The sequence below is a fragment of the Gossypium arboreum genome, chromosome 13 (assembly GCF_025698485.1).
Source record: "Gossypium arboreum isolate Shixiya-1 chromosome 13, ASM2569848v2, whole genome shotgun sequence".
Lineage (NCBI taxonomy): Eukaryota > Viridiplantae > Streptophyta > Magnoliopsida > Malvales > Malvaceae > Gossypium > Gossypium arboreum.
This window is the reverse complement of record NC_069082.1, coordinates 4,573,375-4,585,565: the sequence shown is the minus strand read 5'-3', so window position 1 is coordinate 4,585,565 and position 12,191 is coordinate 4,573,375. Positions and strand designations below refer to the sequence as shown.

Here is a 12,191-nt window from a genome sequence, read left to right as displayed (position 1 = left end):
GGAATTTGACGTATTCTCTTTTTATTTCAGAAACATAAATATTTATATTTAATGTAATATTATTATAATTAATATATTATTTTTCTTTAAATACAAACCTTATCCCATTTATTTTTGTAAATTATATAAATAGTCATTTAATCATAAAAATTTTCATTTTAGGCACTCAAAATAAAAAAATTTACAATTTAAGCACTTATGTTATATAGTTAGGTCATGGCAGTTAAAAAATAGTATTATAATAAATTTAGCCCTTACCTTTTAAATGTTATATCAATTTAGTCATAATTTTTAAAATTTAACTCTCAAAATTTATAAATATTCTCAATTTGATCCTAATTTTAAAAATATTCAAATAAATATATAAAAATATATAAATATTTTTAAAATATATGAAAATATAATAACAAAATGTGGGTGTGAATGGGAGAATTGTTAATATGGGTTTTCTTGTTGGCTGGTTGTTGGGCTCTCTTTTAATTGGAGATTTGATGCTTCCATTTCTGATTGATTTTCTGTTCTTCACGTAAAGGTCAAGAGGATTATTACAGGCTAAGACCACTGAGACATATTTGTATTGGCTTTCTCATTAATTGTCATAGCAAAGCAAGCTATGAAAATGTTCTCAAGAAGGTACTTTCTTCAAATGCCATTATTCTCTCCTTTTACTTCTTCAATAAAACAGTTTGGGGTGGGTTAAATTTATTTTTATTTTATATTTTTAAATTTATTAATTTTTTTTGAAATTTTTATGTATTTCTTTGAATTTTTAGAATTAGGATCAAATTAAGAATTTTGTAAATTTTGAGGTTAATTTTAAAATTATGACTAAATTGATATAATATGTAAAAGTTGAGAGCTAAATTTGTTATTATACTATTTTTAACTACCACATTAGCTTGTCTTTGTAAAAATTTTAATTAGAGTGACCAAAATAATCGAACTACATAATATAAATGCTTAAATTACAAAATTTTTATTTTTGAATGCCTAAAATAAAAATATCTCTAAAGTTTTCCTTATTTTTATATAATCCTTATAACAATATTTGAGAACAATTATCTCAATCTATTTTATTTTTACAATTGCATATCATTTTCTTTCTTATGTAGTTTTTAATTTGGACAAGATGCTATTTATGTTAAATATGATAATCCATAATTTTTATTTTTATTAAATTATTTATGATAATAACTTAATAAATATACATAAAATAAAGAGACAAAATTGACCAATATTATTTTTTAAAAGACAAATTAAAATTGCAAAATTTTAAAACTTACCTTTACCCTATATTTTGAAATCTTGGTACCATTCGGAATATAAGATTTCGGATTAAGGAAATCTTTGTGAACCAAATGAGAGAATATGATGTTGGAAGGAAATATTATTACATATGGCTTTTTTATTTATTCAATATTCACAAATTACTAATACTAGTATTAATATAACACCATTATATATTTGTTGGAAAAATTACATTTTATGGGAACTTTGAGGCATATTCTTAATAGGTAAAGGTGAAGAGTTGAATCATAATTTTATGGTTTCATATTCTACTCTACGAGACCTTTACAATGGTATATCATATGCTCAAAATGGTTGATGCTTAAAGTAAGGTACTTGAAAATATTGTTGAGGAAAAATAAAAGGTTTAGATCCCACATTGGTTAAATACCAAGTGTGGGATATGTTTATATATGTGAACTCTTTTAAAAAACAATTGAATAACTAAGCTTGTAACCTTGTTTTATGCTCAAGAGGGGTGTAGGTTCAAATTCAATGGGGTTGAGGTGCATTTTATGACGTAAGTGACGCTCTCAAAAATCTCATGTTTCATCTTTAGGATACTGTGTTTCGTAAGGCTCAGAATTTCGTAAAATCTTAACTCTCATTTATTTCAATTGTTTATTATGATTTTATTTGATAAATTAACTATAAACAATTTTGTTCATATTTTATTTTATATGTGTTTATTTATAATTAATTATATTTGTTTGCTAACGTGTTTTATCCAACAATATTTACGTAACATACACAAAATAATTATATTTATATAATGTAAAAATAAATTGATGTATTTATTTTTAAAATATGTATAATTGAATCGAAATTAAAATTTTATTAATAAATTTAAGGAACAACTAAAGTTGCATATATATAATTGCACCAAATCAAAATTCATACATCAAATTGCACATTATATTAATCTTCATATATAATTTTAATATTTTTATGCAATACAATTTCAAACTCATATACGCATCTAGACTATCACACAAGATAGAACCTACGGATCGATCCGCGACCTCAGGAACATGTTGAATGCTTTTGACTAATAGGTCAAGATTCATAATTTTAAAATGAAAAAAATATAATTTTTGGCTCCTGAACTTTGCAACTAGTCTTGGTACCTGTGCCTTGTTTATTCACTTTGGTATCTGAACTTGACAACTAGATTCATTTCGATCTTTAAACTTGAAAATTATAAAAGTTTGATGATGTGGCACTCTGAGATTATGCCACATCATCAATTGAAGATTAAAAAAAATTATATAAAATTTAAGGTGTTTGTGTGGTATAATCATAAAATGTCATATAAAATGTTCTAATAACCAAACCAATGGTTAAACAGATCAAACCAATGTTTTTCATTTCAATTGATTTGATCAGTTCAATTGCTAGATTAACAATAATTAAAAATTTATAATAAAAAATTAAAATATTAAACTGGTTCAACTTGTTGAACTACTAGTTTTTGCTTCAATGTTTGCTTTTCACCAATTTCAAACATTTTCCAGATCAATTGATTCGACCCTTTTATTTAACCATTATACCAATCGGTTCGACTGAACAATCTAATTTTATTCCAATAACACTAATCATATAATTAAATCTTAATGAAATCTAAATTTAGAGACCAAAATAAATATAACTACCAAATTCAGATATCAAGTAAAATAAAAATTATATTAAAATATTAAAATAAATCTAATTATAGCGAAAAATTTATACCAAAAGAATATAGTAAAAGGCGACCGTGAACTATATCACAAAAGACCTTGTCTATCATATTGGGCCATGGAGGCCTGATTTTTGTTGCTATAAGTAGTTTAGCTCTCGCCTTTTCCTCATAATTTTCACGTTCTAATTTTTAAAAGATATTTTATTTAAAAGGTATATTATATTAGTAGTTATTAATTATTAATAATTTTTATCAATAAATTATAAAAATTAAGAAATGATAATTTGATTTTTTAGTTTTAGTCATTTAATTATTAGAATTTTTTTTGTCACTGGCCATTAAATTATTTAACTTGATAGTTTTAAAATTGTTATAATAATAACTTTAACTCTCAACATTTATATATTATGTAAATTTAGTCTTAATTTCAAACAAATTAACTTTTAACATTTACACATGATATAATTTGATTTTTTTTTGTAATTTTACTTTTATTAGTGACATTGATGGTTGATTTTTTATATTTCTAATTTTGGTATATTTTTATTAAATATAATTAATAAATTTATTTTTATATAAATAGTTAAAAAATTAAATTCTAAAATATGTAAAGTCTAAAGATTAATTTTTTAATTAAAATTAAAATTAAATTAAATTTACTATTTTACCCATTTTAAAAACGGTGACATTATCTTCTCGCAACCATATAATCACTCATGTCTAAATTTTTTTTGAATAATTAAATTACCATTTTATTACTGAAAAAGTTATCCATATTATTCAGTACGAAATTTCAATAAAAAATCTGACATATTTATTTGTAATAATGTTTTCCACCACACGCCGAAGTAAAGACGGCAAATAAATACTTGTGGAGAACGACGGCAAATAAATACTTGTCGCCAAGAAGAAGGTAGAGATTCTTTCTAAATAAATTTCATTTCCTGTTGAATTATTGCATTGCAATTGTCAGCAAAAATAGAAATGAAAGTAAGTTACAAAGGTATAATTTCAGAAGGAAAAAGATAAAAAAATTTCCCACTCCATTTACTGGCAATTGCTCACCGGTTCCACTTTCTTTGGGATTTCTCCCTTCTTTTGTTTTTAATTTTAATCCAAATTCAAAGGTGCTCCAGAGTTTGATTTGTGTTTTCTCTTTCTGTTGATTTTCTTGGCATCCAAACAATGGAGAGTTTAGCCCTCCACTGCTCCTTCACCACCACCACCACTACTCCTTTCTCACTTAATCCCGGCATTTCCCTCCATTCCCGCTCTAAACCCATATCCAGATCATCCCCGCCGTCCATTTTCCCGCCATCTTCATTCCCCTCCCTCCGATCCCCTCTCAATTCTCTCTTGTTTTCCCCTCTTCCCAAACGAAGAAACCCTTTACTTTTCCTTACCCGTGCCACTTCTCAAAACGACAAAGACCCACCACCTCAAACAACACCTCCGCCGCCGCCACAAGGAGCTAAACTCCTCCCTTTCCTCATCTCAATTTCAATCGGCCTTATTGTTCGATTCCTAATCCCCATACCCGTGGAAGTAACACTCCAAGCCTGGCAACTCTTCGCCATCTTTTTGTCAACAATCACCGGTCTGGTCTTAAGCCCTTTACCCGTCGGCGCATGGGCTTTCTTAGGCCTCACAACTTCCATCGTTACCGGAACGCTGCCGTTCACCACCGCCTTCGGTGCCTTCACCAACGAAGTGATTTGGTTGATCGTTATTTCATTCTTCTTCGCTCGTGGGTTCGTTAAAACGGGGCTCGGTGATAGGATCGCTACTTACTTCGTCAAATGGTTGGGAAAAAGCACCTTGGGATTGTCTTATGGGTTGACTTTGAGTGAGGCCTTGATTGCACCGGCGATGCCTAGTACTACAGCTAGAGCCGGCGGAGTTTTTGTACCCATCATCAAGTCGTTGTCTCTGTCGGCGGGAAGCCGGCCCTGGGATCCGTCGTCTCGGAAGCTTGGGAGTTACCTGGTTCAATCTCAGTTTCAGGTTAAGCCCATTTCTAGCTTATTAATGATTGATCACATGCATAGTTTATTTGTTTCTTAATTGTTTATTTGAATTTATGGGTGGGGATGATTAAATTGTTAATTTGTGGAAGAAGAAGACTTCTGCCAGTCTAGTACCTTGAAATATCTATGAGTCTATTATATACGTATTTGGCTTATATCATAATTTGGTCCTTGAACTATAACTTCTTTTTTTAATTTTGGTACTTGAAACTTTTTTTCTCATTTTAGTACTTGAATTATCATTTTCATCTATTTTACCAAAAAAATTACTGATGTCCAATAAGAATATACCACGTTTCATACTCTTATGGACAATTTTTTTTTTTTTTTTGGTAAATTAAGATAAAAATGACAATTTAGGTACGAAGTGGACAAAAAAATTTTAGGTACTGAGAAAAGGCAAATGATACAGAAGTTAAATTGTGATTTAAGCCTAAAAATTTATGGGTTAATATAATTTTTAGTCCTTGAACTTGGCAATTAGGTACATTTTGGTACTTGTTCCTTTTTCTATCCATTTTGGTACCTAAACTTGAAAACTACATCCATTTTGATCCTGAATTTGGTAAATGTAAACTTTTAAATTTTAGGTGATAACGTGGTACAATCTCAAAGTGTCACGTCATCAAATCTTAATGGATTCTAAGTTTAGGACCAAAGTTGAACTTAGTTGTCAAGTTCAGGTTTCAAAATGAACCAAAGTGGATATAACTACTAAATTGAAGGACCAAATATTATATAAACCCAAAATTTGTACATTGTCTAAACTCAAGCTATTCCGGTTCACATTGGAGTTGAGAGTAATCTTTATAGGGTCACGTGGTTTTTCAGGTAAAGTTCTTACAACAAGTGAATCTTTAGGGTTTGAATCGGCAAAAGCCATTTCCACCTCAACCATCAGTGTGTTCCTTATGTTTCTATATATCTCTTTAAATGATTTTGTTTTCCAATTTCTAGTTGATTACTGATAATTACATGCATACTAAGTTTATGTCTTAATTGTTCATTTGAATTTATTCGTTTAGGGATAATTAATGTTTTAGTGTTATAATTGTGGAAGAAGGCTTTTGTTAGTGTTTAGTTTAATCCAAGTTCTCTGTTTTAATTTCGCTGTCCTACTCGAACTCATGAATATCTCTCTGTGTGTGTATATATGTCCTAGAACAAAACAAAAAAAAAAGTATATATGTCTAAACCCAGGGTATCCTGAGCCATATTGGACTTGAGATTGATCTTGGTTTGGTCAAGGCGGTTTCTAACATAAGGCCTCTTCAATAGACGCATTTTACGGGGTTCGAACTTGTTCTTACCCTTAAGTAGGAATGGTCGCTTCCACCTCAACCAATAGCTTATTGTCTAGGTTTCTATATATATTGTTTAATATTTTGGTTCGACCCATTTCTAGGCCGATTACTTGATTGTTGATTTGGACTTTTAGGTGGAATAGTTAATCTGTACCATTAAATAATGGAAGACAACTTTTGTTGGTGCTTATCAGGATTTTCGGTTTTAATAAAGTCGGGCTCTTTTTTCATTTCTATGTTCTATTGGAACTCATGCATATCGATGACAGGCTTCCACCAACTCCAGTGCTCTTTTCCTTACTGCTTCAGCTCAAAATTTGCTATGCCTCAAATTAGCCGAGGAGCTCGGGATTATCATTTTGAATCCTTGGGTTTCATGGTTCAAGGCTGCTAGTTTACCAGCACTTGTTTCCCTACTGCTAACTCCGCTTATTTTATACAAGTTTTACCCTCCGGAAATCAAAGATACGCCCGATGCCCCGGCAATGGCTGCAAAGAAACTCGAACAGATGGGTCCTGTCACAAAAAATGAATGGATCATGGTCGGAGCTATGCTTCTTGCTGTTACTCTATGGGTCTGCGGGTAAGTAGCATCTCATCTTACTAATTCGAGTTTCTTTGTATTTGAGCTGAGAAATTGACGTCTTTGTATCTAGTTTTGTTGTGTGTGCATGAAGTTCGTGTATTTTTATCTTTTTAAACGTTGATATCTACCGTATCGCCCTTGTTACCCTTTCTTTCTGAATTGCCTCTGTGAAGTTCAATTGTCTTGTGAGTGTGGTAGTGAGGGTTAAATTTCAATCATGTGGCGATTTGGAGGTTTCAGAAATGGTTTATTTGACGAATTTAGTTAGAAGTATATAAGCATGATTGTACTTTCTAGTTTCTCTTTAACATTCACCGGTTTTCTTGGTAGCCGTAGTTGATTCCGTGTTGTTCTGCCCTCATCTGGTTTAAGGCAATTGAAAAAACTTTTTTCAATTTCATTGTTTGTGCGTATGAATCAAATTTTTTACATAACCATTATTTTTACCTTTGTACGAGTGTATGCGAAGTTTGAGTCTATGGTTTCTCGGGTTTGGTTTTGCTTCAGAATGAGCAATGTATTAGTTTTCTAAGTTTTTGATATTTCCTGAGCCGTATACAGTGACATTCTTGGCATTCCAAGTGTTGTGGCTGCAATGATCTGTTTATCAATGCTCCTTTTGCTAGGAGTGCTTGATTGGGATGACTGCTTAAGCGAAAAATCAGCATGGGACACACTGGCATGGTTTGCTGTTTTGGTAGGCATGGCAAGCCAATTGACAAACCTCGGGATAGTGAGTTGGATGTCCGGTTGTGTTGCTAAGAGCCTTCAATCTCTTTCTTTAAGCTGGCCTGTGGCATTTGTCGTTCTTCAGGCATCATACTTTCTCATCCATTACCTATTCGCAAGCCAAACCGGTCATGTAGGAGCATTATACTCTGCTTTCCTTGCTATGCACTTGGCGGCCGGAGTACCTGGTGTATTAGCAGTGTTGGCTCTCGGTTACAATACCAACCTTTTTGGTTCCATAACACATTATAGCAGCGGTCAGGCGGCCGTCTACTATGGAGGTGCGTTTCTTTTCATTCACACTCTATGAACTATGTTTTCTCACCATGGCTTTCTCATACATCTATGTATACATTCATGAGCACCATGCATATAGTTTCTCTGTCGGTGTGTACATGCATCATACATAGTAGCTCAAGTCCGACCCGACAGGTCTCAACATTTATTTAAACTTACTGCTATTTGTAAAATATTTAATTCAAGTTCATTAAGTCTGTCCATAATTTTAAATTTTTATATAAAAAATGTTATCCATAATTTTAAATTTTGTATAAAAATATTATATTTATTTTAAAAAATTTTCTTCAAAAAAAAAACACAAACAACTTAAATAATTTTTAATTTTTACATTATCATGTTATAATTTAATTTTAACATTTATAAGATTAGAAAAACAGGTTGATCAGGATTGAGCTTGAGCTTTGAATATCAAAATCTAAGTTGGACATATATTTTAAACAACCAAATGTTTTTACCGAAAGTTATTTCAGACAAACTTTCAAACTTGAACCGGTGATGATGCAATATTAGCATCTTTGATGGTGTAATCTTTTAACTAAAGATTTGTTTGAATTTAGTTGATTGAATTATTAAATGACAATTTGGATGGGTGGTGTTAATTTGCAGCCGGATATATGGAGCTACCAGACGTATTCAACATGGGTTTTGTGATGGCCATTGTTAATGCCATTGTATGGGGAGGTGTTGGAACTTTATGGTGGAAATTTTTAGGCATCTACTGATTTCCCAGTTTTAAACTCCCCCCCCCAGCCCCCACCCCCCCTTCTTTCCTGTAATATATATTCTCAGATTTGCTTCCAACAAAAATCTCAACAGTTTTTAGCTTTCGTAAACGAGACAGTTGTAATTTGAACTTGAATCGAGTTTAAACCATGATTCGAGTAACTTGCGAATTTATATAAAAACCCTAAACGAGGAAACTGTTAATTGACCTTACAAAAAGGCATTAATCTGTGCTTACTTGAAGCATTGAGAAGAAGCCTGTCTTGGTGCATTGCTTACTTTACGTGATATGATCAAAAATTTGAAATATTTAGTCTTATTAGAGCACATTCATTTGGTATTTAAAATAGTACACCATAAGTGACCATTAGTAGAAAAATGAGACATCCAATGGAAATTACTTCTTGAATTATGAGAGCAGTATACAATAGAGTGGGAGCATTTTTTCACGCTTTACATAATGGAATATTTTCACGGGAGTAAACTTGGCAACGGAAGCATCATCAATCCCACTCAAAACTCATTTTAATTCGATTTAACCATTCAATCAAAATCATTATAATAATGTAAAGTTACTCATTGATCAGTTAAAATATATATTAATCGTTTTTCCGAATTTTTTATCTTCCGAGTCTGCCGCTCTTTGGCATGGTTTTAGTATGTTCTCGTGGACACGATCTTGAATTCAGTGTTTTTGTGATTTTGCTGGTTTTTTGTTCCGACTTTAGACTCCAATGGAGGATGAGATGGCGAATCTGTGACTTGATGAGGAGGAGGAAGATTCGAAAGTGACTGAACAGGATCTTCAATTTTCTCTGGTTGGAACTTGTTCGACTGACAGCATGGTCTACTTCCCATCCCTTTGAAACACTATGGTTGATTTATGGCACTCGATTGGAGGTATTTCCATTACCAATTTGGGTGACATATTTGTTTAACAGGGTGCTAGAATGAATGTCGTGGTTCTTTAACAACCATTTGTTATTGATGCACAAATTACAATTAAGAGATGACCTATTAACTCTCTCTCTTAATCATGCTGTGCATTGGATTCAAATCCATGATTTGCCCCCAGGCCTTATGTCAAAAACAATGACAATGTGGTTTGGTTCTTTTTTGGGTGAGTTTCTGGAGTACAATACCAGGATTTCATCATTGGGATTGTAGCGGTATAGACAGATAAAAGTTCGTCTGGATGTGCAGTTAGCTCTTAAACAAAAAAGTAGGTTCAATTGAAAGTTAGAACATATTATGCTTAGTTCCAATATGAAAAACTCCAAGTCTTTTTTGCTTCATTTGTGGTAAACTTGGACATGGGGAAAGTTTTTGTCCAGTGAGGGTTAGGGTAGATCAGGCCCAAATTGTATTTGGTTGGGATATCACGTTGAGAGCTTCGACAAGGGGAGGGCTAGCGAGAGTTAGTAGCTAGTTGCGTGAATTGGATGGAACGAGTAGTCGAAATCTAGAAAGGACAGGGGATCGGTCTCGTGCAAAATAAGGGATGTCACGTGTAATTTGGGTCCTACTATCAATTATCGATTTGGTGACGTGAATGAGAGGATTCTAACTAGATTTAATGGCGCTATTCAGGAGGGTTTTGGGCCTAACAATTTTGAGGCTACAGTCAATGGGCTTACGCAATTACGGTTTGATGGTGAAAACAGTCTCATTCAAGCAGATGATGGGAAAAAGAAGATAAAAGACTTTAGGTAGTAAATCCATCGTTAAGGTTTTAGGAGAAACCAATCTGCCACGAGGCACTAATGATTTATCGATTGGCTCTGATGATTTATCGATTGGCTCTGCTAAAACATCCGTGGACTAGGGAATCCACAGGCAGTTCACCGTCTCAGGAATAAACTGAGAGAAGTTCGTCCCCATATATTGTTTCTAATGGAAACAAAAATCAGTGTGAGAAAGATGGAAAGTATTCGAAAAAAATGTGGATTTCAAAATGGTATAAAAGTAGGAGCTGAGGGTTCAAAAGGTAGATTATCTTTAAGATGGAGGCAACAGGATGTGGTCATTTTATGAAGTTTCTCCCAACACCATATAGATGTTGTAATATAATAAGAGCAAGATGGGTTGTGCTGGCAATTTACCGAGTTTTATGGACACCCAGATGAACGTCTAAGAGGATATACTTAGGATCTTCTTCATCAATTAGGTTAGGACCAAGGTCTCCCATGGTTAGAGGTTGAAGAATTCAATGAAATTCTTTTTTTCTTTTGAGAAGAAGGGTGGTCGTATTCATGCGAAGAAAAATATGAAAGCATTTCGCTTTGCATTGTCCGATTGTGACCTTAGTGATTTGGGTTTTTTCAGGAGATGGTTCACTTGGGAGAGGCAAATTTACTACAACAAACATTCAGGAAATACTCGACAGGGGAGTTGCCAACTCGGCGTGGTGGAGCTAGTTTTTTTTTATTTTTCTATTGCTCATTTAAGTCATTCCATTCTTACCATTTACCAGTATTGGTAGATACGAATGGACAGAAATACATACATCATGTGAATGGGCAAAGGAAATTAAGATTTAATGCTGACTAGCATTTGGAAGGTGACTGCGAGAATGTGATTCGAGATTATTGAGGTTTAGTTTCTAAAAGTTTGCCTGTGAAGCTAGCAGGTTTGGTACAGTAGCTTCTTGCTTGGAGTTTTACAGTTAAGCGTGATTGCAAGGCCTATTAGAAAAAGCTCGAGGATAGAATGAGAGAACTGCATGCGGTTGATCCGACTGATGATACTCTTGCCTAATTGACAGGAATTCAACTAGATTTGAACTTAAAGACGGATAAAGAGGAAATTTTCTAAGAGCAATAGGCGCGGTTCAATTGGCTTTCTAATGTGGATCGTAATATTACTTTTTTTTTTTCCATAAGATGACCACAGGGAGGAAAGAGAGGAATGCTATCAAAGGTCTCGAAGATAATGAAGGGAGTTGGGTCTTTGACAAAAATGGTGTTATGCGAATAGCCACCAATTATTTCCGCAATCTATTCTCGGCGTTTGAGGAGGGAGATGCATAATGTATATTTGATAATGAAAAGAGAAGGATCTCCGATGATATAAATGCCAAATTGATGCAACCATTCTCTAAGGAGGAGATTGCGGCCAAAGCAATGGCTCATCTTAAAGCTTTTGGGATTGATGGATTTCCAACCTTATTTTATTGGAGATATCGGCATATTTTGGGGCTAGAGGTAACATCTTATTATCTTGTAGTGATTCGAGAAAAAGTAATGATGGAAGATATCAATAGTACGCATATCATCTTATCTCAAAGGTTAGTAAACCAAGAATCAATATGCAGTTTAGACCTATTAACCTTTGTAATGTCTTATATAAAAATTATTGCTAAGGTTCTTATAAATAAAATGAGTGGTTTCTTGTACCTATGCATCTATGAGGCGCAAGGGGCTTTCATACTTGGTAGGCAAATCTCTAATAATGTTTTGGTTTCCTATGAGATATTGCACTTTTTGAGAACCAAACGCTGGGGCAAAAAAGGAAATTTAACTTTCAAACTTAATATGAGTAAAGCTTATGATAGAATA

General features: G+C 32.8%; 1 protein-coding gene across 1 annotated transcript; it reads left to right on the top strand.

Annotated features, from left to right (window-relative positions):
- The first annotated feature begins 3,754 nt into the window (after window positions 1-3,754).
- LOC108464586 (dicarboxylate transporter 2.1, chloroplastic-like) lies at window positions 3,755-8,853 on the top strand. Its single transcript, XM_017764951.2, has 4 exons — window positions 3,755-4,969; window positions 6,566-6,879; window positions 7,444-7,892; window positions 8,518-8,853. Exons 1-4 carry the CDS (start codon window positions 4,151-4,153, stop codon window positions 8,631-8,633), a joined length of 1,698 nt encoding a protein of 565 aa, XP_017620440.1. The 5' UTR covers window positions 3,755-4,150; the 3' UTR covers window positions 8,634-8,853.
- Window positions 8,854-12,191: the final 3,338 nt, after the last annotated feature.

Excerpts from the sequence above, each read along its gene's own strand:
- LOC108464586 (XM_017764951.2), top strand. The coding sequence starts at position 4,151 with ATGGAGAGTTTAGCCCTCCACTGCTCCTTCACCACCACCACCACTACT. Across the intron at positions 4,970-6,565 it reads TGGTTCAATCTCAGTTTCAG|GCTTCCACCAACTCCAGTGC; the intron begins GTTAAGCCCATT and ends TATCGATGACAG. Across the intron at positions 7,893-8,517 it reads GGCGGCCGTCTACTATGGAG|CCGGATATATGGAGCTACCA; the intron begins GTGCGTTTCTTT and ends GTTAATTTGCAG.